This window comes from Staurois parvus, unplaced genomic scaffold, assembly GCF_062004578.1.
Source record: "Staurois parvus isolate SC_StPar_1 unplaced genomic scaffold, SC_StPar_1.0 ptg000696l, whole genome shotgun sequence".
NCBI classification, from domain to species: Eukaryota; Metazoa; Chordata; class Amphibia; order Anura; family Ranidae; genus Staurois; species Staurois parvus.
The window spans coordinates 2,578,794-2,602,239 of NW_028318492.1; the positions used below are offsets into that span (position 1 = coordinate 2,578,794).

At 40.2% G+C, this 23,446-nt stretch overlaps 1 protein-coding gene across 5 annotated transcripts in view; it reads left to right on the plus strand.

The window, feature by feature from the left end:
* The window catches only part of GPM6B (glycoprotein M6B), a 162,942-nt gene that overhangs the window by 96,872 nt on the left and 42,624 nt on the right, over positions 1 to 23,446 (plus strand). The window contains exon 1 of one of the 5 annotated variants that reach the window (XM_089652982.1): positions 8,413 to 8,769. The exons of 1 other annotated variant lie outside the window; for it this stretch is intronic. In XM_089652982.1, the coding sequence (XP_089509108.1) occupies positions 8,709 to 8,769 (61 nt within the window). In that variant the 5' untranslated portion in view covers positions 8,413 to 8,708. Of the gene's footprint in view, positions 1 to 8,412; positions 8,770 to 23,446 lie in introns of those variants that run through there. 3 more of the 5 variants (XM_089652985.1, XM_089652984.1, XM_089652986.1) reach the window with 3 other exon arrangements.

The following is a 23,446-nucleotide window of genomic DNA, read 5'->3' on the forward strand; positions in this document are numbered from 1 at the left end:
TTGCTGATCATTGTCACCAAGACAGAAACTAATGGGAGTGGAGTGGAAATCTCAACGAGCACAGCTGGTTTGGTAACAACAGCCTAAGAGGGTATTTCCCTAATTTGGGAAGATTTCCATTTGTTTCCTGTTGAAATTGTTCAATAATATGACCATATATGGAATTTGGCTTAGTACGCATTTCGTGTTCTTTGGATTTTGATCCTGGATTACTGACCTCCAATATTGCACGGACTGTTTAGGCTGCACACTCCCATCAATTTCATTTTTCTTTCTTCATGGAAGAGCCTTGGCAGTGCTAACTGAGCATTGCCTACAAAACATGGTCACTGAATATTCTGCATTCAGCACCAACGTGAAATACCATAAGGCTGATTCCAATTCTGCCACTAGCGATCCAGAATTGCTTTAAATTGCTGGCCCAAACACTGCTGACTCTTGATTGCTAATGATGGGAGCAACAAATCACTGAGCAATTTCATAGGGACAGAAGGGCAGCCTCTTGGTTACCCCAACACTGGCCATTGGGCCAAAGTGCTAAAAGCTGGATTGCTGGTGGCAAAGAATCGGCCTTCAAGTAGAACTATAGGAAAAACTTTTTATTTTTATTTTGGATAGAGCAAGGGAGGTTTAGAACTCCTGTCAGATTTTTTTTGTACTGCCATCTGTGTCCCATTGTGGAGATTTCCCTTCACTTCCTGCCCCATAGCTACACAGGAAGTAAGAGGAAATCCCTGCAAAATAAGGTCATTCCTTGGGGACCCCCAGGTCACCAGAGCTAGTGTCCCCATTGGAAGATTTCCTCTATTACTTTTCTGAGGACAACCCAGAGTTTTGGATTTTCTTTTACTTACTCTTCAATGATAATGATAAACAGGACAAAAAGAGAGTGTGAATCTCATGAATGGGGAAGCACAGACAGACAAGCATTCTAATCCCACTCTGCTCTATACAAAACAAAACAAGAAGTTTTTGCCTTTTAGATCTACTGTAAGCCTAGTACACAAAATGAGAATATTGGACGAATGATAGTCTTGTGTGTTTTTTTTTTTTTTTTGCATGATAGTCTCATATTGAAAATGAAGAGGTTACTACGTTATGAAAATTTTCTAAAGACAGAATACAACTTGAGAAGTGATGTAATGTATTCTGTAGTTTCCGAGCATGCGCGATCTTGGACACTCAAATTATTTTTTTTTTTCTACAGATGAATACTGTACTGATTAAACGAAAATTGTTAGTTCTGATATCCTACGAGAAACTTTAGAGCTTGTTCCTGTGGAAATTTTTGCATGAACTGTCATTATTGGCTCTCGAAAGCTGTGTACAAAGAATCAGATTATCGGGCGAAAGTTCCAAAAGCAGTATTTTTCATCCGATTTTTCTCATTGTGTGTACTGAGCATTGCCTTTTCGGAAGCTGGATTTTTTTTTTTGCTAGCGGCAGATCGCTCATCTGACTCCAGCCTAAGGTTAACTTGTCAGACCTGCCTTTTCACAGGCTACATATACAAAATTCTTTTGGATGTGCATGTTGGGTGAAAAGGCATCTTTTCAAGGGTTGAAAATAAATGCAAAAATATTATACATTGCCCTTAACCCCTTAGGGTCCACATAGTCTCCCCCCAGTGTCACCACATAAACCAGTGTGCAAAGATTATGTACTGGGGCCAGGGCCTTGGATAAAGGGTACCACCAGTCCACCTGTACGGAGCCCAGTCCAACGGGGGCCCATGCAGATGGGTGAATCCAATATGGGCAGGGATGGTGATCAGCTCGGGCGGGGGGGGGGGGCAATTACTGGAACCAATCCCTTCTGCTGCAGCTGAAAGAGCCATACAGGGGATCGGTTCCAGTAATTGCCTCTCCCCCCACACCCATCACTCTCCTTGTGCACCATACATTTCCCCCCTGCTGCCTAGGCTCCCCTGTGTGCCTCCACCCCTTCAGTGCTGCCAGATTTTCTCTTTTCCTTCCCAGTGTCAGCTGCAAGCATGCAATTGGATCCTGCAGGATGTAGAGTGGGGGAAGAGCCTGGTAAATATGTTGATACCAATCACTCACTGTGTTCATTCATAACTGAAGCATAGTAAACTGTTGCTGTTTTTTTCTTGGGGGGGGGGGGGGCGTGCTGTCAGGTTGGCTGTATGGGGCCCCGTGGTTTCTAACAGCAGCCCTGACTGGGGCTATGATGTAAAAGATGGAAGAAGGGGAACGCATAATATATCTTAGCATTAACAGGAAAACTTGTTTTGCTCTCAGCGACTGCACTTTTCCTTCCTTACCTACAGTTGAAATAAATCAGTTCCAACATATACATATAGTATTGCTGTCATTACATTTAGAATAGTGCTGTGAATATTATGCAGCACATTCGATGTTTTCTATAGATTTTTGTATCTCTTCTCATTCCCTTAATAATAATTGGCTCCGTTTTCCTTGCAAACCTCGGATCTTTTTCAAGCTTTCTACTCTACACCCACAGAAGCTCTGTGGCTCTGTGTGCCATCTGTTTGATTGCTTGAGGGTTTTTAATAGGCTCTTTACTTAACAGAATGGAAGCATTTCATTATAAAACATAATTGTTCTGCCCTTGTTACCTATCCAGTATACAGGTGTTTCAGCATCTTGTGACTGAAGATTGAGCGCGGTTTTTATGTGACCGCTGTCTTTTGAAAGATGGCAGACCTGATGCCACATGGGGACTGCGCTGTTGTCGAGTTGCTGCACTGTAGTCTTCACTGCAAGCTGCTTAATCACAGCTGCCATATGTGCACATTATAACTCCAATCCATTTTTATGCAGTTCACAAAACCAATAGCTGAATAACACATCTTCCCCTTGTAATGTACATAATAATTATTTTTCATGTAGTTGTTACTGTGCCATCCTATGTATTTATTTTTTTTTGTTTGCAGGGTAATTCACGAACTATAAACTTGATAACATTTCAGTGAGCGTACTTGGAAATATTTTTAAGTTTTTCTGTGATTTACTGTAGAAAATGAAATGATTTGTGGAAATCACAGTGAAAACAGTTATTTGATTAAAATAAAATAAATGATGCTCGAATTATTTAGTGTCTTGGGGCACATGTATAATAGCCCCATTCGTCATTCATTTGGGTCTGATCACACTCTTTCCATTCATGTTGTGAGACAGATGAAGAAAATATGAAGAGCTCTTTCACACTGATGTGGTACGATTTTCCCGCACCCCATGTGCAGCTCTGTGTACTCGTGGATTAGCTGGGCTTTCCCATAGAGTTCTGTTGTGTCTCACGGTTTTGGTGAAAGTGCACCAAAACTCCTGAATGCATGTATACTAGTTCTAGAACTGATGTTGAGAGGTTTGCTGTTATACATACTTCTCAAAAAATTAAAGGAACACTTTTTAATCTGGGTATAGCATAAAGTCAGTTAAACTCCTGGGATATTGATCTGGTCAATTAAGTAGCAGAGGGGGTTGTTAATACGTTTCAGCTGCTTTGGTGTTAATTAAATAAACAGGTGCACTAAATGGGCAACAATGAGATGACCCCCAAAACAGGAATGGTTTTTTAGGTGGAGACCACTGACATATTTTTCCCTATTTATCTTTTCTGACTTTTTTTCACTAGTTTTGCATTTGGCTAGGGTCGGTGTCACAAGTGGTAGCATGAGGCAATACCTGGAACCTACAGAGGTTGCACAGGCAGTCCAACTCCTCCAGAATGGCACATCAATATATGCCATTGCCAGAAGGTTTGCTGTGTCTCCTAGCACAGTTTCAAGAGCATGGAGGAGATTCCAGGAGACAGGTAGTTATTCTAGGAGAGCTGAACAGGGCCTTAGAAGGTCCTTAACCCATTAGCAGGACCGGTATCTGCTCCTTTGTGCAAGGAAGAACAGGATGAGCACTTCCAGAGCCCTACAAAATGACCTCCAGCAGACCACTGGTGTGAATGTCTCTGACCAAACAATCAGAAACAGACTTCATGAGGGTGGCCTGAGGGCCCGACATCCTCTAGTGGTCCCTGTGCTCACTGCCCAGCACCATACAGCTCGATTGGCATTTGCCATTGAACACCAGAATTGGCAGGTCCGCCACTGGCACCCTGTGCTTTTCAAAGATGAGAGCAGGTTCACCCTGAGCACATGTGACATGTGAAAGGGTCTGCAGAAGGCAGAAGAATGTTATGCTGCCTGTAACATTGTACATGACCGTTTTGGTGGTGGGTCAGTGATGGTCTGGGGAGGCATATCCATGGAGGGACGCACAGACCTCTACAGGTTAAGCAATGGCACCCTGACTGCCATTAGGTGTTGGAATGAAATTTTTGGACCCATTGTCAGACTCTGCGCTGGTGCAGTGGGTCCTGGGTTTCTCCTGGTGCATGACAATGCCCAGCCTCATGTGGCGAGAGTATGGAGGCAGTTCATGGAGGATGAAGGAATTAATACCATTGAATGGCCCCCTCGCTCGCCTGACCTAAATTCAATAGAACATCTCTGGGATATCCTGTTTCGGTCCATCCAACGCCACCAGGTTGCACCTCATACTGTCTAGGAAGTCCATGATGGCCTGGTCCAAATCTGGAAGGAAATACCCTAGGATATCCTCCGTTGTCTCATTAGCATACCCCGACATTGTCAGGCATGCATACAAGTATGTGGGGGCCATACAGACTACTGAGTACCATTTTGAGTTGATGCAATGAAACTTCAGCAAAATGGACTAGCCTGCTGCATAATTTTTCACTTTGATTTTCAAGGTGTCTTTGAATTCAGTCCTCTGTAAGTTGATAATTTTCATTTCCATCAAATGATGGGGCATCCTTACGTTCCTCACACATTACCCAGTCCACATCAGTATAGATATCCAGCATGATTTTTCCCCATTTTAGATTTGATGTGTTTTCAAAGTGTTCCTTTAATTTTTTTGAACATTATTATACTGGATGAACTGTGCAACAGTGAATTTGTACCTTAAACACATTTCAGTCAAAACAAAATGTAATCTGGGTTGCACAGCACAGGGAAGTTCTGTTTTTTTTTTTTTTCCTAATCTCTCCTATCCCACAGCACGCCACCCCCCTTTTTCTTCTTTTATTTTATTTTTTTTTTTTAACCTATTTATGTCAGGTACCAGCTCCCAATAATAGTGTGGATGGAGGAGCTTCCACTATCTTCCACTATCTTCCACTGTCTAGTTGTAATCAGTGGTTCTTCGAGGCAGTGACTGCACCTGATGGTTTGCAGTCACATTTTGGCTGATCTCATTTTCCACCCAGCTCAGTTCATATTTAAAGTGACTCTTATCAAGCTTGTTGTTGTTTGCTGGGACACCCTCAGCTCACATTTTTGTTGATTCAACAGAAATCAGATGAACTTTTTCCCATTATAGCCGGCCTTCGTTTAAATCTGACCTCCAGGCATCAGCTAAAAATACGGTTAGAAAGCTCACATGTGACCTTTCTTATGTACCAAAGGGTTTGTAATAATGTCCAGCCACCTGTGCAATTAATACACCTCTGCCAGGCAGCACAACCAGGAGGTTGATGCCACTCTTTCTGTTGGAATTGAGGAATGCAGTGATATCTCTTTACATCAAGCCTGCTAATTTGGCAATGAAGGAGCAGCAACACGCAGATAAGTCATCTACTCTCCTTTCTCTGTTCTTGTCTTTATGTTCCCTCTCAGCATGCAGCAGAGCCTGATTGGCTTCTAGTGCTGCCCCCTCCGCTTGCCTATGGTTCACACCAATGCATTTTTAGTGCTTTTTGCAGAAACGCACTACAGTCCACTTAACATGGTTTCCTATGGGGTATGTCCACATCTATGCTTTTTGAGCTGCTGCATTTTTGAAAGGGTCAGGGACTTTTTTAAATGCAAAAAGCAGCGTTTTTGCTACAATAGATGGTGGTTGGTGTTGGAGCCTTCTGCACTTAACCTCCCTGCAAGGTATTCCCGAGTGTAGCTCGGGGTAAAGTTTCAGCACCACAAGCAGTAAACCCGAGCTACACTCGGGAATACCTTGCAGCGTTGCTCCGGGATCTCTTCTGCACTTACCTGCGCTCCCGCGATGTCCCTCCTGCAGTGTCCTCTGTAATCTCCTCCGGCCAATGCTGGCATCTGTCTTCCGGGTTCCGTTCCTTGTGACGTCGGGACGGAATGGGCGGGAAATTTAAAAATTTTAAAAGTGACATTCAGTAAATACACTAAAATCACAGTAAAACATTACTGTATCAAAGCATTTCACATACATTTTGTCCCTAGTACTTTTGTCCTATACCCTACCTGCAATTTTACGGTTCTTTCTGCCTTGAAACTGAGAAATGTCCATGGCGTCCAAAAAGCGTCCCTTTAGGTCAAAAGCAGTTTTAGACCAGCTAGAGAACAGCGATAGTAAATCAGAACCACTTGCAGAATTGAGTGATAATGATTCGTGGGGAAATTCATCATCAGACACTGAAAACGATTTTGCGACGTTGGCACTCTATTTCAAATTTCAGTGTTTTTGGTTTGTTTATATTATTGCATTCAATTTTTTATTTATTTTTTTTATGATTATTTATTCTATTATAATTTATGATTTTGTGTTTCAAATTTTAACATATCCGGGATGTTTACTAGACTCTTGTTTGGACAGATTTCAGTGAGTTATTCCTAAAAATTACAGGCCTACAATGAAAAAAACTACATATTTCCATACAAAAAAAATGTACCGCTTTGAGCACAGAAATACTGACATAATCAGACCACTAGGGAGGCTACAAATACAACAAAAAAAAAAACCCCTAAAAAATAGCTGCCAGCATAGTCCCTACACATCTGGTGTGCACAGGCCTTAAAATAGGAACCTTCACACTACAGCCCACAGGCCAAATATGCAAGATTTTATCTGGCCCTCTGATGAAAGGGGGGACTCTGATGGGGACCCTGATGAAGGGGGATCTCTGATGGAAACCCTGATGAAAGGGGAGTGTGACGGGGACCCTGATAAAAGGGGGGACACTCTGATGGAGGACCCTGTTGAAAGGGGGACATCTGATGGAGGACCCTGTTGAAAGGGGTGTGTGTCCGATGGGGGACCCTGTTGAAAGGGGGAAGTCTCTGATAGGGACCCTGATGAAAGGGGGATGTCTCTGATGGGGACCCTGATGAAAGGAGGGCGTCTCGGATGGGGACCCTGATGCAAGAAGGGCGTCTCTGATGGGGACCCTGATGAAAGGGGGGCATCTCTGATGGGGACCGTGATGAAAGGGGGGCATCTCTGATGGGGACCGTGATGAAAGGGGGGCATCTCTGATGGGGACTCTGATGAAAGGGGGGCATCTCTGATGGGGACCCTGAAGAAAGGGAGGCATCTCTGATGGGGACCCTGAAGAAAGGGGGGCATCTCTGATGGGGACCCTGAAGAAAGGGGGGCATCTCTGATGGGGACCCTAAAAAAAGGGGGGCATCACTGATGGGGACCCTGAAAAAAGGGGCGGCCGGCTCTGATGGGGACCCTGATGAAAGGGGGGCCATTTCTGATGGGCTACAGCTTTTTTGGAAGTTTTTTCTCTGTTAAAAATTTTGTGCTAATAATTATAAAAAATTCAAGTAAAATGTATTCATTCATTTGAGTTTTGATTCATTCAGAAAATTGATTTGTAAAATAGGCGATTTGTCCCTTTTACTGAAAAGTGTGAAGAACGTGTTCTAAAACAACTGATATAGCAGATTATGAAAATACTGAGTTTTATTGCTTAGGGAATGGAAACATTAAGGCAAATATTTACCCAGTTGACATACAAAATTGACATGTATTTTCATAAAATGTACTGTATATTATGCATTTAGCCGTAAAGCTATTCCTAAATAGTGCAGGAAGTTTACAAAGCATAAAAATGGACAGCTGGATTGTAACTTCTTCTCCAGCTGGTTCCTGCCTTTAACGTTTAAAAATTCCACTATTTAGTTTAGTTTATCTCCATTCTTATGTTGTAGATAGAGGTCTGTGCCGTGTTATCCTTAAAATTGTACAAGCGAACAGTATGTTTCCGTGACACATACAGAATGGGATCCTCGTGGTCAGTGCTGCTTTTTAGCTAGCACAAAGCCATAGTGTGTGCAAAGTATAATGCATATGGCATCAATCAACTGGCAAAGTGAGAAAATGGCCCCTTGGGGGAAAGCCTGTGTGATAATGCAGTAGACCTTTCTCAGACAGGCAAATAATGACATGGAAGGCTTCCACTTCTGAATGCCATGTGACACGGGAACTCTTCTGCTTCCCAAACATCCCTGTGGTGGTGTCACATGTGCATCCTTAAATTATGAAGAGCCATTAGCATTTTATGAGGGAGGCTTTGGAGGGAATAGGAGTGGTTGAGCCTGAGAAAAAGGGGGGGGGGGGAGTGTCAGCAGATTTCCCCCTCTTACTGGATTCAGTTCCTCAGCAAGTCTGGGTACAATCGAGCTCCGAATGGCCATTTTCTAGCAAGGGATCCTGCATGACGTATGACTGTTTTCTGGCAGAAATCTTGGAGGACCAGGAGGCAGAGCGGAATTGGAGCTGACAAGTCTACATCTTGGAAAAGGGCTGTAATCTAGTGGAGTGCAAAACAGAGGCACTCAATCACTGCTGCTGTAAATAGGAGACAGAGAAGCAAATCTACAGCTAAGTAAGACAGGAAAGTGTTTGTTGGAGGGCTGAATTAAAAAGGCATTTTTGGTGCATGGGATGAAGCCAGCCATGGAAACTGCAGCAGAGGAAGCAACAGAACAAAGCCAGGAGAGAAAAGGTACCCAGAGAGTTGTTGTGTGAGGCTTTTCCACTGGCAGTCTCACTCTCTTACCTCATCCTCTATGTCTGTGTCCTTTCTTCATCCTTTATTTTCTTCTAAAAAGCTTAGCAAATAATGTGGATTGTGTGATTGCAGATAGCCTAACATATTTGTTTTATTTATAAGGGAATATGGATCGTTTACCAGCAGACCCAACTTAGATAATCAATTATCATTCTATATATTTTTTATTTCATTTAGAGATCATCAGTTATTTGTGTGCCCCTTTTTGCCTTTTTTATATTTATGATCTACTTGTTTATAAACAAGGAAAACCAGATCAGTCCATAGAATCCCCATGCAGTTTTTCCTAAGGCTTTTGCCCCCTTTTATCTGAAGATTGGGGTCTTGTTTTGGCCCCAGGCTCCCTGGGATTTTGAGCGAGCAGTCACCATTATTTCTCAGGTTGTTGAAGCATACATGCAAGTAGTAGTCCTTTTCAACAGGGAAGTGGTTTCTTAGCAACTCGGGGCCATGTTGCCTCTCTGATTCCTATTAAAATAAATTACGCCATCTCGTCGGATTGGGCTTACATCTGTTCATGTGCTGTAAGCATTATTAAAACATATCTGTAAAAAAAAAAACCTGACTTAATTGCAATTATAATCTGTAAATTGTATCTAATAATTTTGGTAAAAACCTGGTGTATATTAATTTTGGTTAAGCATTTTAGTTCCTGTTTACATACAAGTAGTCCTGTAGGTGTATAAAAAAACACATTATCTGATGACTGGATCATTGAAGAATATGATCCATTGATGAAACTTGGTAAAATGATGCATAGAATGATTATCTACATTGAAGTTTACATTGGGTTTAAACTAAAAATTGATCCAAGATTTGTTATGGAAGCTTCGATTTAAATGACATCATAAGACCTTTCTGTATGTGATTTTAAAGGTGACAATCAGAACTTGCCTGGGTAGGTAGTGAATTGTTTTTATATCTGATCCGGCAGTGTATTCTGAACACCACAGCGGATAGGGACGGCTTGTGAAATGTGATCTCTTACTGGTTACTCATCAAAATTCACTTATGGCTCAGATCACATTCAATATCATCAGGCTTAGCCTCAGTTTATTAGGATTGATTAACTGTATAATCTCCACTCTCACTGGAGTGTATGAAGAACAACAGTGGACAGAGCACTAACTATTAACTGAAATACAGAAAACGCTACCGGGAAATAAAGTATCCAGTTCTGTTTGAGGATGTGTGACAGTCATGTGTTTAGGAGATGGGCATCATTCCCTTTTTGATGTGGAACTTCATTTCTCTTGTTCGTTTTCCCTGTGGGATTTAACAGTAGTATGCATCTGCTTTACATGCAGCAGATGCTACAGAGGCTTTTTGTGTATGTAACATGCAGTGCGTTGCAAAATCTGATAGTTGTTGAGGTAACAGATGGTATGGTAGCCATTTAGCCAATGCTGCTCTCCAGAAAAGGATACTTTGGAGAGTGGCACTTTTTATACAATTTCAACCAATGAACTCTAGCTGAAAGTGCCAATGTAAATTCTCTTTGAGAAATGTGCTGTCTGAACAGCAACTCTTCATATTACACACCTCATTGGTACCATAACACTAAAATATGGAACTAGGCAAATCTATCTGCCAGATATAATGGCTTATGATGTATACCCCATGATGTGCTATGGTGGGAATACTTGCCCCCACCCACTGTGTGATCTAGCTGTTGAGCTTTGTGTGACAGTTGCTGTTTAATCCCTTCATGGTAGGGTGACACTTTAGTGAATCAATGACACTTGGCTTTTTAAGGAGTTCAGGTATGTTTAGTTAAAACCTATAGATCAGCGCTGATGCAGTAATGGAAAATAGGTGTAAGCTAGCTTGGATTGTCCATATCATTCTAACCCAGCTGATCTTGTTAACCTCATCCTGATTACATGTCATGTGTTTTTGTTTTACGACCCATGGATTGTAGAACAGTCTGATTTATGTGACATTGATGGCAGATCATCTAATGTTTATGAGTACCTTATGCTAATAAAGCAGAATTGATGCTTGCAAACTGCCATGAAGATGACAAGTGTCACATTTATTGCTGTGTAGGAAGTGGCAGCTGAATGACCACATAAAACACTCATGGTGGTTTTTTGTTTTTTTGTAAGTGCCCATACAAGTGGTGATTGTCATGGAAGAAGATGCTAATGTACACTTGACCTGCCATTAAAGCTTTTTTTTTTTTTTTTTTTTACCCCAGATTGCGCTCTGTGTTCACAGGTTTTTTTTTTTTGCCTTTATTGCCCAAAAGTAGCAGTGGATGTCGGCCAAAGCTTTCCTTGCAATGTGATGAAATAAAATATACCAAGTCTATTTTTTTTTTTTTGCCAACACCGGACAACACAATGCATTGCTTTGAACTGGCTCCACTGAGAGCAATGTATGTTCCTGGCTTTGCATTTTAGCTGCGTTGAAGCTTGCAGCATCTGTGGTTAACAAGCTCTTGGTCTTTAAGCTCAATATAGATTTTGTTTGGCTATGGTCTGATCCTTTGACCAGACGATGTCTGATCTGCAGTAAATGAGTACTAAAAGGCTTGTGTAGTGTTGTTGTGTTTTTTGTGTTTTTTTTTTTTTTGTTTTTTTGTCTAGAGTATAGTTTCTCAGTTCTGTTTAATGCCCAGCTACCCAACAGTCAGCTGCTATCCGAAAAACTATTTATACACCCTGCTCATTTTTTTGTATGAGAGGCGCATGTTTGACTTGATGCTATTGTTTTTTCTTTTGTTTAGTTTTTTTTCATGGTCCCACTATCTAATCTGCTTTCTTTCCTGTCTGTCAATCACATGGTATAATCTCGGTCACAAAAAAAAAAACAAAAAAACACATTGGGCATTGACTATCCATGCAGAAAGAGATTTGATTGGAAGAACAAACCAAAATAAACACATTGTAGGCCAACCAGCAATACTTGTTTGTAGCCTGTATTCTAAATAAAATGTTTGGCCATGGGATGAATTAAAACACCCAGTTCAGGAGCAATCATGTGTCTATGTATACATGCATGTGTACAAACATAGATTATATTTTATATGAGTACTAATAATTTTAGGTGGTTTTTGTTTTTTTTGTTGTATTTTTTTTCCTTTTTTTTATGGACAGATGTATCAATTTGTGTGCTCACTAAAAGGTGTTTAACGCCATTGGACTAGATAAATACTTCCATTGATACCTCCATTGATACTTCCATTGTCCAATGGATATAGTATCTCGTGTGTGTGCATATATAGTAGAAGCCAAAAATGAACTGCTTAATCTGTAATTCTGTTCAGAAACTTCTGCTTACACTTTGGTCACACTGCATGTTCAATAAGTGTCTCCACTGTTTCAGTTTCAGCTTTGCAGCTTTCATTGATCACCCTGCCTGCTCACTGGACAAGGAGTCAGCAGTGTGATGATGTTATTTAGTCTCCCATTGGGCGTGCAGTTGACACCAGGATTCTTGAGAACTCATTCCCAATGTTTTACCTACTTCTCACCAATTGTATTGCAGTACGCTGTGAGAATATACAGTATTCTTCTTTTTACAGGCATTTAAACCCTCATTGGAGGTAAACTAAACGACTTTTAGAAGGCCTGGACACGCATTTTAACAAGCTAAATATGTGTTTATGATTCATGAATTGGAAAGTGACACACACATACAGTGTGGATCAGCAATAAAAGTAATAAAAAAGGAATTTTTCACCGGTTTGGTTATGCTGTCCAGCTGGGTTGTGCAAATTACAACACTGACTGAACAGCATTGCATGTCTTTGGCAGTTAAAACTGTTCACACTTATCCATTTCAAGTATTTAGTTTGCCTAGAGCTCTGCTTTTAAAGTGTAATTTCACCTTTTTGGCAAATGTGCTAACCTGCATTTGACATGCATTTCAAACACAGGTCAACACTAAGAACACGCTGGTCACCAATAAGCCCTTAGGTAGGGAATTAATGCACTCTTTTTTTTCTGACGTCTTCAGGCTGGTCGTGTGAGATGTGAGGTACAGGGTCATCCTCTTCTTTAGATCTTTTTCCTGCAGTCCTCAATGGTGCGGAGAGTGGAACTGAAATTATATGAATGCAGCTTTCTGCATTATTACACTGTGAGTGCAAAACAGTGTGGTGATATTCTTTTGGGTGGTGGATAATACCCTGCCTCACAGTATGTCCTCAGTCTTCCAGGTTTGAATGACCTGCATCATTCAGGTCAAGAGTGAGGACATTCAGTTGCATAAAGTGATTACTGTGGGGGGGGGGGGGGCTTTGCTGTAAAGGACTGAGATCTACTGAATTTTTTTTAGTGTTTTGGGGGACCTTTTTGGGAGAAAAAAAATCAGTGCCTAGAGTTTTTTTGGGAGGGGGTTTTTCTGAAGTTTATTTTTGATGCGAGAATTCAGTTAATGAAAATGGCCGCAACATTTGGCCAGTAGAACCATATAAAATTGACAGCATACAGTTTGTCAGTGTAGTTTGAGAAGCAGGTATCGGTGCTGGGTTTGAAGCATGGACATAAAGAAACAAAAAGACAGATTACGGTCGGTCTAACAACTAGCACATGATGGAAAGACTGGATACATAATGGAGTTTTAAAGAAATCTCACCAATCATTTTACTTGTATCTCTTGCCTTTTGGGTTACAAAGTGCTGGTAGCACTTTCTCCATGGCTCTGTTCCTTAAAAATGTGGTTGACAGTGCACCCCTTTTCCCCCACTACTTTCAGACCACCTAACAAGGGGACAAATATTTATTTTGCATTGATTGCCAGCACTCGTTTAAATCATCAGTTGCTGCTCAGTTGTATTACTAGGTATGCAAGGGATGTGGGTGTATCGGTTCCCCTGTTCCATTGCCTCTGAGCAGTGATGGGCTTAGCTGGATCTGCTACCAGGTGATCCTGCTTCATTGGTTGCTAGAATGCTGGTTGCAGAGCTGCACAGCATCAGTGGTTGCTAGGAAGCAAGCGGCCAGGCCACATAATATCATGCATTTCAATGTTGTGAGCAGCCCAGTTCCTTGCATTGTAGAAGCAGGACACCATTCAATAAAATGAGTTCATTGCAGAGACAAAGCAAGGTATCTTGCTTTTATACCGCTTATAGGCATCTTGCATTTATACCATTTATGGACCATCATGTGTCATATTTTTAAATAATCACGATAGTTCTTTAACCAATCCCCGACCACACTATAACTAAAAGACAGCTACGGCATGGTCGGCTAGCTCTGGGAGGGTATCCATGGACATCCTCCAAGAATCATGCCGCCCGAGTGCCCGCTGGGGTGCTCACCTGGCGCAGTCTGTGATTGCTGTGTCCTTCAGACACAGCTGATTACTTGTCCAGGTAAAGGGCCAATCACAGCGGCCTTTTAGCATGTGATCAGCTGTATCCAATCACAGCGTAAATAGGAAATGCTGGTTATTGGCAGTCCTCTCCTCACGCTAACACGAGAACTGGTAAGCAGCATTTCTCAGAGGGGACAGCTACACTGATCATCAAGTGCCCTGATGATCAGTGTGGCTAATCGTGCCCATCAGTGCTGGCTGTCAGTGCCGCATATAGGTGCAGCCTCATCTGCGACCATCGGTGAAGGAGAAAAATTACTTATTTACAAAACTTTATAACAGAAACTAAAATTTTTTTTTTTTCCAAATTTTTGGTCTTGTTTTGTTTGTTTGCCAAAAAATATAAACCTTAATGGTGATTAAATACCACCAAAAGAGAGTGCTATTTGTCCTAAAAAAAAGATACAAATTTAGTTTGACAATTGTGCGGTCATGCAACACTGTAACCAAAGTGCAACAGCGCTGAAAGCTGAAAATTGGCCTGGACAGGAAGGGGGTAAAAGTTCCCGATAGGCAAGTGGTAAATCCTACAGAATTTTTAAATGTACCATGTGATCAATAGGAATGTTCATATTTTTTTTGTGAACATGTTATTGTAGTTTTAATGTGAAGGTGGAACCAGTAAAGAAGAAAACTACTTTGGCAACAATACTTCATTTTTCTTTCCAGGGTTGAAAATATCCCTAAACTAAGCACAAAGAGATAGTGATATGCCCGATTTAATTCTACTGTAACTATTTTTTCCTCTAAAAAAAATAGTGGAATAGCTTTACTTCCAAGTGTATTCCATTTTAAAATACATTTGAATGTGATGTTTCCTGGAGGCTAGTCAGTGGTATAGGTAGGTGCCAAAAATAACAAGAGTCTCTCTGTATGTCCCAATACTTCAGCGGGACCGTTTGATGTGCTAAGGCTTTGGTCCGGCCTTGCCATCTAAAAAGCATCAAAGCTTTGATTATATCCAGGCCTTTATTTGGAGAAATGAGTCCGTCCTCATCAACGGATTTCTATGAATGATATCTGTGTGTAAGACTGTGCCGCACTTTTCTTTGAAACTCCATTGAAACCGCAGCAGAACTATCAGTAAGAAGTTTGAGCTAACCACTTCAAAAGGAAAAAATACAAATGACTTGCGCTTCCATTTTTATGTATAGAACTTAATTAAAAGCCAAAATTGATTAAATAAAACAAATGTATTAACTTTCACCCCCCTGTTAGATGGCTGAGCGTGAATATCTCCCTTTGACTAGGCAACGATTTGAAAAATCCATGTCCGTTTGGGGAGAACAGATTGAATCACTCACTTGACAGGTTTTTTTTTTTTTTTTTTTTTTTAGATCTCTTGGAAAATTCAGTAGCAAGATTTTCCTACAGGAGTTGCCCCCCCCCCCCCCACACACACACACACGCACGCACACACGCATGAAGCCAAAACCGCATCATTCATTTGCAGCTAGATTCCTAAATTAATTGTCCTATTGTGCATTATGAAAAATCTATCAAGGAGCGTGGCACAATTATTTGGCTTTGCACTGGCACCTACATTGGAGTTGATGCAGCACCTACACTTATAGGCCCCTTTTTATAAAGGAACAACTGCTAAATTTCTTGGTAACACAAATTGCTAATCAGACAATCACATGGCAGTAACTCAATGCATTTAGGCATCTAGACGTGGTGAAGATGACTTGCTGAAGTTCAAACCGAGCATCACAATGGGGAAGAAAGGGGATTTAAGTGACTTTGGGGATTTTAGTGACTTTGAATTTTTATGTGGCATGTTTGTTGGTGCCAGACTTGCTGGTCTGAGTATTTAAAAAAAACTGCTGATCTACTTGGATTTGCACATACAACCATCTCTAAGGTTTACAGAGAATGGTCTGAAAAAGAGAAAATATCCAGTAATTGGCAGTTGTGTGGACTTGTTGATGTCAGAGGAGTGGGGATTTCTTGCCGTCAAAGAGGTATTAATAGCCTGCATGGAACTTTTAATGATAGGCAGTTTTGGGTGGAGCCTGACATACTTTTCTTTTATGCTTCATTTAACCCTTTTGTAATCAACAATGCCGTGGTATCCTTGCCAAATTTTGTCATGTGTAATATTTAGTGTGTTTATATATGTGTACACACAGTTTTGCTCAAACGTTTTCATACCCTTGCAGAAATCAAGAAATTTTGACATGGATATTGAAAATATGACTTATCAAGCCAAAAAACTGTCTTTTATTTAAGGATAGTGATCATCTGAAGACATTTATTACATATTTGTCTGGCTCCTTTTTAAATCATAATAACAGAAATCACCCAAACGGCCATGATCAAAAGTTGACATACCCTGGAATGTTTGGCCTTGGTACAGACACACAAGGTGACACACCTTAAATAAATAAAAAGCCTTAGAAATTAATTTATTGCCATTTTAAAGTGGAATTAGTGTCTGTGTATAAATAGTCAATGATTTTGATAGCTCTCAAGTGGATGCATTGAGCAGGCTGAGATGTGGGGAGTAGAAAAGAACCATCAAAAGACTGGTGTAACAAGGCAAGGGAACTTTATAAAATGAAAAAGGATATAAAAAGAATATCCAAAGCCAGTCACTTCAGGCTTAGTCACTTATTAGGAAATGGAAAATTCGGGGATCTCTTCATACTAAGTCTAGGTCAGGCAGACCAAGAAAGATTGCAACCACAACTGCCAGAAGAATTGTTCGGGATACAGATAAAAACCCACAGATAACTTCAAAAGAAATATAGGCTGTTGTGAAAAAACAATGGTGTATTTGTCTCAAGGAGCATAAGACCACAATTCTTGAACAAAAATAAGCTGCATGGTTGAGTTATCAGAAACCACAAAAGCCCGGTTACAGTATGCCTGACAACACCTTGACACACAGCTTCTGGCACACTATAAACTGGAGTGAGGAGATCAAAATAGAGCTATATGGGCACAAGAATAAGAGCTGTGTTTTGAGAGGGGTCAACAGCAACAAGAATGCCATCCCCACTGAGAAACATAATGACTCACTGATGTTTGGAGGGTGTGTGAGCCCTAAAGGCACAGAGAATCTTTTGAAAATTGATGGCAAGATGAATACAGCATGTTATCAGAAAATACTGGCAGACGATTTGCATTCTTCTGCTTGAAAGCTGTGCATGGGATGCTCTTGGACTTTCCAGCATGACAATGACTCTAAGCACAAGGTCAAGGTGACTCTCCAGTGATTACAATTGAAACAGGAGATTGTGATAGCCACTCCAGAACTTTCACCTGAACTTTTAATATCAAGCCACTCTTGGGATAATTAAACGTGTGGTACATGCAAGACGACCAAAGACTTTGCATGACCTGGAGGCATCTTGCCAAGATGAATGGGCAGCTATACCACCTGCAAGAAGTAAATAAGGGTATGCAGACTTTTGAACAGGGGTCATTTCATTTGTTTAATTGTTGCCATGTTTTATGATTGTGCCATTCTGTTATGACCTACAGTTGAATATGAATCCCAAAAGAAATAAAAGATATATATGCTTTCCCTGCTCACTCATGTTTACATACGGTATATTACCAATTATTCAAGGATATGCTAACTTTTGAGCATAAGTGTGTGTATTCTTAGAGGCACTCACAGGTCTTGCAAAGGAGGAAGATCAAAAACAGTCAATGTGTCAATGAAGCTGTTTTGAGAAAGCTGGACTGAGCTTCATCGAAATGTTGACCATTAAATACACTGCTGTTTTTCATTTACCTCTTCTGCAAGACCTGTGAGGGCCTCTAAACCAGTTAGAAGGTGAGCACCTGGGTATTTATCTCAAACATAGAGCGCCTTGGCTACCTTTTTTGGAAGTGTGTGTATGTATGTGTATATATAATATATAATTTTTTTGTTTTAATACATTCCCTTCTTAGATTATTTATTTATTTTTATATTGGCTAAAGAAATGGACAAAATGGAAAAATAACGTATTTATCTCTTTGCCGGTTTATTATAATCAGGTTTTTTTGGGGGGTTTTTTCAACTTTTTAGCTAATCAACTTTTTTATTTATTTTTTAAGAGGTGTCCTATCACTTTAAATAGCTGGAGCTGGTTGATTGCTTCTGCTCAGTGAGAGGCACAATGACAATTCAACCAGCTATTGCCAGCTTATTTGTAAACAATTTCATGTAATCACTATAGTCATCACCTCATTAGGAACCATGGTGATTGGGTTGTAATTGCTGTATCTGACAATGGCAGTGTCAGATACAGCAGTGTTACAGATCTAGTGGCCAGCATGGGATGTTGGCGGGTGGGAAAGGGTTAAGGGTCAGTTATGGACAGATTTATGCAAATAATGTAGCTTTGTATTTAATAGTACTTTTTTTTTTTTCTTTCATGCACAACATATAACTAGTATCCTCCTCTTGTATTCCCTGTACATCAGGGTTAGAAAATAAGAGGCAGAAGCAGCACAAATTGCTAATCTGTTCATGTGCAGAAAAGAAGAATACTGAAAAGAAGAAAAAGGAGAGTGACAGAGAACTGAGCTCATCGCTATGTTGCTTTTTTTAATTGTCCAGTCGCAGGCTTGATATGGACTCAGAGTAAGTAGGTTAAATGATGTTGGCCATCAGGCTGAGGATACCTAGTGCCAGGTATAGAAGTACTGCTTTGGAAGGGAATATATAAATATTGCATCAAAAACTGCTTTTGTCATTTTATTTATACTGTATTTTAATGGGATATAAATTTTTTCCTTTTATTCTTTCTTGCTGGAGTCCTGCTCGCAAGCAAATGAATGCAGCCCTTTATTTAAAGTATTTGTAAATCTCCGAAATGAACAAAGCCTATCCATACATAGTATGTCTCAGTTCATAGCACCTAGTATGGAGCCTGGCTGCTGTTTCCTTCTGCTGCAATCTGCATGAGTCACTTCTGACAGTTTTCCTAACGCCAGGAAATTCATGGTGACACCTCAGCACACAGCAAGTGATTGACAGCCTCAGATGTACGTTTCCCTATGAGACTGTTGATTTAAAGGGCTTGTGTCCATTCCCTCCACTCAAGTGTCAGGTTACACTGGATCCCCGCCTCCAGAGCGCGGAGAAATACCATGTGATCTATGTACTTTGAAAGTCTCTTGGAGGTGAGATGGCTGCAGATAAACAGGTACAGCATATGGGGGAGGATTTGCTTCATCTGTGTATCGCCTGAGGCTGGTCTCTTCAGTTGGCTTTTGTAAGGGCTTATTATAATTTTAAAGGGAATCTAATGGAAACCTTAAATGTTTTGAGTTGTTTTTATTTTCTTTTTAAAGTTTTTTTTTTTTAGTTTACAAATAAACATTTAGAACAGGATGCTCGCACAACAATGTTTTTTTTAAGCATTCTGAGTCTTCTATAGAGAGCAAGGCAGCATTTTTTTTCCTTTCAGGCTATCCCTTTGTAAATAAAAGCCTATATGGAGCCATATACAGCAAGTAGAATAGGTGACGTGTCACTCTGACTCATTGAGCTAAATTATTTTTTTTTTTTTTATTTAATATTTTTAACTTTCAGCGTAATTAAATAAGCATATACAGGAATACTATATATTCCCTTTGAAATATTTTTTTTCTTTTTTTTTAACTCCTGTTTGTATTGTCTTTCATACCATGGCCTCATGCATTCTAGCCATCTCTCCTAGACGCCTTTCCTCCTGGTAGCAGCATTGTCAGATAAACCGCTTGATGCTTGTAAACGCATGTAATATATTTAGGCTCTAATTAATTTCATTGTCCAGATGCCCTTAACAGCAGTGTTAAAAACGTCCAATGTGCATGAGGCCTTATTGTAATAGTTAATCTTTTTCATTGCGCTAGCCCTAAGGCGCACACAGAACCCACAAACTCCGTTTTTGTTCCACAACACTTCTGCACACAGCATCCATTACGCTTTCAGTGTTTAGCAAGATATGTATATATGACTAGTGGAGTTACAGATGACACACTAGTGTAGGTTAGAAGATGAAAGATTACCTCTGTTGGGTTACCATTGAGAGCAATGTTTCCTTGCTTCACATTTTAATAATTATGCCCATTTAGCATGGATAGATGCATTCAGTCTCTGTGGTGACATAAACACACTGCCTGATGCATTCAAATTGTTGCAGCATATATAGGTTACTACTGAACACAAATATTACAGTTGTTGTTGAAAAAACAAAAGATGCCTTAACTAAGCAATTTTGTTAACTGCACCCGCTTATTAAAAATTTCGGCCCCTTTCATATGCAGTCAGCTGCGTCCAGTCTCGGACTTCTATCCTGGAACTGCAGGTAATCGCACTGTGTGCGGCTACATGCAATCAGCAGCAACCGCTATTATCCCACCATTAGTTTAAATGGGCTGAGCGGCCAATGTTGATCGCATAACCCGGTCATTCCTGCAGCAGGAATCTGTAGGAATCCAGCAACAAAGCGGCAATGTTAAAGGGGCCTTAAAAGCACTTTAATATAGTTCAGGAATTACACAGTTTATATAGAACAACCTGTTTTAACAATAAAGAAAAGCAATGGATAGAGAACATATAATGCGCATCATTTCTAAGCAATTAGTTACCCCATTAGGACCCCATGAGTGGTTATATTTGAGGTGAAATTGATGTCCTAAATTTTAAAGGCCCGGAATAAGCAAGCAACTAGTCGCATATAATCTCTCATCCTGCTAAGCAGCAAAGCCAAGTCCAGGGCAAAAGATGCAAATCCTTCCCCATTATAAACAGTTCTGTTGTGGCAGTCCCCATAATTTTTGTCTTCATTGGTTCCCTTTAAGTAGTATTTCAAAGGGTCCCGTTTTGTGATGTCTCCTTTATACTGTTCATTGATCACAGGCATGATCTGCTCTTTGGCTGGGAACATGTGAACTGAATTGGACAATGACTGGGGATATTAAATGCTAACATTTCAAATTAAGATCAGAAAATGCCATTAAGATGCAGTTACACAAAACTTTTATTTGCAGCCTCTTAGTTTTCTTTTCTGTGGAGTGCTTTTGGACCGTATTGGAATGTGTAGTTTCAGTGCAACTTCCTAGACATGGTTTGTTCTAGATTAGTGACATAGGGCTGATACAATGAAATTGTTTTTGTTATTGAGCTTCAGGCATGAAAGATCGAAAAAGATCTCCCCTGCGCTAAACTATATACTTGCTGATCATCGCAACCTGGAAGTTTGATAGATGTGCTAGCCCAGCAGTGTGCTGTACCTGCCTACATTTTCCCTAGAATTAAAGGTGATTATGGGCATCCTCCAAACTCCTCTCAATCTGCACTTCCACTTTATTATTTTCTGGTCCAATCTGCTGCAGGACACGTCCTTCTCCTCTGTGCAGCACATGTAAGCAAAGGGGTGGGAATCTGGTAACATTAATGCCCGTATTTAGTCAATAAGTTTGGTGGATTCCTGAGTTCATCTCTGCCCAACTCAAACTCAAATGTTTGGGGACACCTGACCAGCATACCCATATGAGTATGTTGGATATCCCACCTGACCAGCATATCCATATGAGTATGTTGGATATCCCACCTGACCAGCATATCCATATGAGCTTGTTGGATATCCCATTCCCAAACACCTGGGCATAGGTATGCAGTTGCTTCCCGTTGTGGAAAGGCTTACTACAACATTTTGAAGTGTGTCTTTAGAAATGTGTGCTTATTTAATAAAGAGCCTTTTTGAGGTCAGCTGCTGATGCTAGATTTACAAAACAGGCTTGGAATTCCACAATTCATCCTAAGGTGTTCAGTGGGATTGAGGTCAGAGCAACTCATGTGCCTTTACATCAAACTCATGTGGACCTGGTATTGTGCACCTGAGCTCCATTTTTTTTTTTTTTTTTTTTTGAGGTTTCTTTCAGCATAGTTTTGCCTACCGTATGGTATATCACTGATCAATCCCAATTCCACACCATCATATTTTCTCCAGAACTGTTCTTGCTCTCTGTATGAGAATGCAAAGCCCATTTTGAAGTGAACAAAGCCTACAGGCACAGGTGATTCTTTTCAGAAACAGAAAATCATATCCAACCACATTTGTATAACATTTTCTGACATTTCTAAATATGTAACTAAGATCAAACTTTTTCTTGACAAGTAAGTACAGTGTTCACAACTGATGAACTTGCATGCTCCCCATCTTTTTGACTGTACAATACAAATAGATAAACTCAAACTGGCACAGATATGGTTCTGTGCTGCTTTTAAGCCATATGGTAATACCTACAAAAAAAATGGCTAAAGGTGAAAGTTTTTTTTTTTTTTTTAAATTTAATTTTTTGGGTTTTTTTTTGATAGAGTAGAAATGGAGTAGGACACCCCAGTAGTTTTTATTGCTGTGTGTCCAGTTTACCATTATTGAAAATAAAAGAAAATCCCAAATTTTGGGTTGTCCCCAGAAAAGTAATAGAGGGTAAATCTTACAATGAGGACATTAGTTGTTGGAGAGGGGGGGAGGGTGAGAAAATCCCAATGGAATTCAGGAAAAAAAGACCAGTTAGAACACTCCCTTACTCCTATCCAAAATTAAAAAAAAAAAGTTTTTGTTAAGGTTTTTGCTCTACCTAATCACACCTAATCAAGAATACTGGGACATGACCTCAAACTAAAGGAAGGAAAGTTTCAAGCTAACCTTAGAAAATATTTTTCTTTTACCGAAAGAGTAGCTTGTGTAAATGTGTAGAATAGCCTTCCAGTAGAGATGGTGAGTTGGCCAACAGTAAGTGAATTTAAAGTGTTACTAAACCCAGAACCCTGCATTCACTCTATCTGGGTTCCCATAGTACACAGAACATGGAAATTCAATTATTTTAGCAAAAAAAAAACAGTGGTGATCAAATACTATGAAAAGACAGCTCTATCGGTCTCAAAAAAATTATACAAATTTCACATGGGTACTCAAGTGCTGAAAGCTGAAAAATGGCCTGGACTGGAAGAGGGTGAAAGTGTTCGAACTTGAAGTGGTTAAAGCTGTTGTATTATGTTGAATAGTGTTCTATAATGATCAAGGAGGGTACAGCAAATGACAGGCGTAATTTAGTACTTCATGACGTGTCAACGTTAATATCGGCGAAGTGCCGTTACAAGTTTTACTGCAATCATGGCAAAACCACCTTATTTGTGTGACCTTTTCTACACTTTCTAAAACAACATCTTCCTAACCATCATTAACAGGCATTAGTGTTCAGTCATGCTATATTAACCTATCTTATCTGTAGAAGTAGAAGAGTAGATAATCATGACTAGATAGTGCTAAATAGCTTTGCTAAAGCC